Genomic DNA, 2500 nt, shown 5'->3' with positions numbered 1-2500 from the left:
GACGTCCCCCAGTAAAACGGGAAACGCTTCCGATGGCGAAAGTTGCTTCGTGCCGACGTACATTGCGCCGAAGCGGTAACCGCTAGTATTCGAGGAATTCAGATTAATCGTATGGGACACCTGAAAGTGGTTGCTGAGACCCTTGTTGATGATCAGCTTAGCTCCTTCAAAGTTCACCGGCATCACATCTACCATGGAGCAGGCGCAGGCGAGGCGTATGGAGAGGTTCCGGGAGCGGAAAAGAAAAAAAACAAGATAACATGTAAATACCCGCGCGACATGGTGATTATGCAATCCGGACACCGATTGGGGGAAGGCGGTTCAGTGGCCACCCGGCGCATACTACCTACCCTTGCATTTCTTGTGTAAATCTTCCATGGTGCCCGGATTATCCAACGGTTTGGATTCGCCGGAGTCCGCAGATAGCCCTTTCGCGTTGGCCCCCTCAGGGGTGGGGGCGGGGAGTGCTTCTGTCGGCAGGGGGGGCGGCAGACCGCCGGGCCCAGCGATCGGCTTCGAGGAGGCCAACACGTTACCCATAATTCACGTGTACGACGAGTTCGTGCGACGAAAACAGCTACGGGCCAGTAAACAACGCGGCACGTGGAATTCGAGGCAACACACGGTGCGCCGCAAAATTTCGTGAATTTCTGTTTTTCTGGTCGAGGTCCGGAGAATCGCGGTTCGTTTATGAGGCCGGGTTCACTCTGATTGCGGCTGCTCGAAAATATCGAGCTAGTCAGTTGTTTCGAGCAACGAGAACCAGCTCGAATGACGGCGATACAAAAATCTGTGACTAGACAAAATTCTCGGACAAAATCTTGGAATAATCGCGAGTGATAACGCGGAACATTAATTGGCTGGTCAAAGTGCTTCAAAGCGTTGCGATCCCCGTTCCACCACTCAGTGGACGCAGTACACGAACGGAGAATATTCCCTTTACTTTACGTTTAGGTTTTGTGCAGGTTTGTGGGTTTTGTGTGATGCTGGTTAAACGGTTTCATTAAGCAACCTTTGTGTGCCTCGTTCCTGAATAGCAGCACGGGATCTGCCTACGTTTCTCCATCGGGCCTCCCCGCACCCTCCGCAGTGTCGTGCTCCAAACAAACCCATCCGTCGAAGAAGAGGAATCGAACCCCTGAGTGAAGTCAGCAGGAAAGCATCGCTTTGTGAAATTACTCCGGAGAGCGACCGATTTTTTGGGGGCCGTTTCGCGACGGACAACGATGGAACTGACACCGGAAGAGGTAAATATATGAGGGCAGAGTAAGTGGGATTTCCCCGGAAGACAAGGAGTACATCACGAGGGGTCCCCGCCACGGTTCCTCGGTGATCCAAGCGGTGCAAATAATGGCGTCGACTTATGTGACTACACAGCCTTGGTTCGAGAAAAAAGTGTATTTATAGGGCACAAAAGTCCGCTGATTGGGTTCGCCTCGGAAGGTTCAAGGCGATTCAGAAAGGGTGGTAGACCAGACATGGAAACAGCTGGTCCGGAAACAAAGAATCAGATCACATTAGCCCTGCTTGCTCGCCTTGCCAGCCTAGGGCGAGATGAAAAAAGTAAGAAGCAACCACAGATCGCGTGTCCTAATGGCGATGTTGCGATAAAGATAGGCCAAAAATAATAAGAACAGACAAACACGAAAACAAACTCATCTTCTCGGTCGTGGGTGCACATCCTCCCCTTCCCCAACCAGCTCCGTTGCTGATGATGGTCTCTTTATAAGGTACACGATGATCGAGGACGAGGAAGCTGTTGTTCCCATTTCAAGCCCCAATGGTCTCTGATTTGTGGTTGAACAGATTCTTGTCGCGTTATGCGGGCGCTGGATGTCCTTCGTGGGCCATTTGCGTTGAATGGAAGTGAAAACGCCTGGCCAAGGTTTGCTCTGGGCATCAGGCGAATGCAAAAGGGGAGTCCGAAATTCTACCCGTACTGCCGAATTTACTAGAACAAGCTTTCGCTGCCACACAGCGTGCAGCCAAAGAAATATCATGACAGACAGAGGTGAAGACGATCAACGACATGCGACGAACAACTAGCAGTAGTAGTGGTAGTAGTAGTAGTAGTACGGGGTTGCTTAGTACCGATATTGGGTAACAGTAAAAGCCACAGTCCACTGTGCAATCCAAGTGACCCTCGTCGCTCGCTCAGTCCCAGACGCGACGACCGACGCTGGGGCGCTTTTCGCATACGCTTTTCATGGTCATACCCATCGCGCCGTCCCCGCTTTTTAATGCGTTTGCGTCAGGTATTACTGGAAATCGTGCATTAATTAATCCAAATGTTTCTCTCTTTCCTCCACACCCCTTACCGCGAAATGAAAGATACGGGCCCGGAGATTACGAAAGTTGGAGGCTAGTAAAAACAATCGCAATGCGTCGAGCAACACTAGTTCCCAGCCAACGGAGACGGTAGTAGAGAAACTGAACAGCAGCAACAATGCATCAACGCCCGAAACGACGGCATCGGTGAGCGGTAACGTCACGACGACGG

At 51.5% G+C, this 2500-nt stretch overlaps 2 protein-coding genes across 4 annotated transcripts in view; one reads left to right on the top strand and one right to left on the bottom strand.

Annotated features, from left to right (window-relative positions):
- LOC125951637 (mitochondrial import receptor subunit TOM40 homolog 1) overlaps positions 1-790 on the bottom strand; it is a 2096-nt gene extending 1306 nt beyond the window's left edge. The window contains exons 1-2 of the mRNA XM_049680599.1: positions 351-790; positions 1-188 (exon numbers count right to left, since the gene is read on the bottom strand). The exon at positions 1-188 is cut by the window's left edge and continues 75 nt beyond it. Coding sequence (XP_049536556.1) covers positions 1-188; positions 351-540 — 378 coding nt within the window. The 5' untranslated portion in view covers positions 541-790. The remainder of the gene's footprint in view (positions 189-350) is intronic.
- Positions 791-810: 20 nt separating this feature from the next.
- The window catches only part of LOC125951604 (ubiquitin conjugation factor E4 B), a 6745-nt gene continuing 5055 nt past the window's right edge, over positions 811-2500 (top strand). For 2 of the 3 annotated variants that reach the window (XM_049680552.1, XM_049680550.1), the window contains exons 1-3: positions 811-965; positions 1041-1247; positions 2332-2500. The exon at positions 2332-2500 is cut by the window's right edge and continues 2473 nt beyond it. In XM_049680552.1, coding sequence (XP_049536509.1) covers positions 1227-1247; positions 2332-2500 — 190 coding nt within the window. In that variant the 5' untranslated portion in view covers positions 811-965; positions 1041-1226. Of the gene's footprint in view, positions 966-1037; positions 1248-2331 lie in introns of all 3 variants that reach the window. The other variant, XM_049680551.1, reaches the window with a different exon arrangement.

Source organism: Anopheles darlingi, chromosome 2 (assembly GCF_943734745.1).
Source record: "Anopheles darlingi chromosome 2, idAnoDarlMG_H_01, whole genome shotgun sequence".
Classification (NCBI taxonomy): Eukaryota; Metazoa; Arthropoda; class Insecta; order Diptera; family Culicidae; genus Anopheles; species Anopheles darlingi.
The sequence above is the reverse complement of the archived record's forward strand: the minus strand, read 5'-3'. Positions and strand labels throughout refer to the sequence as shown.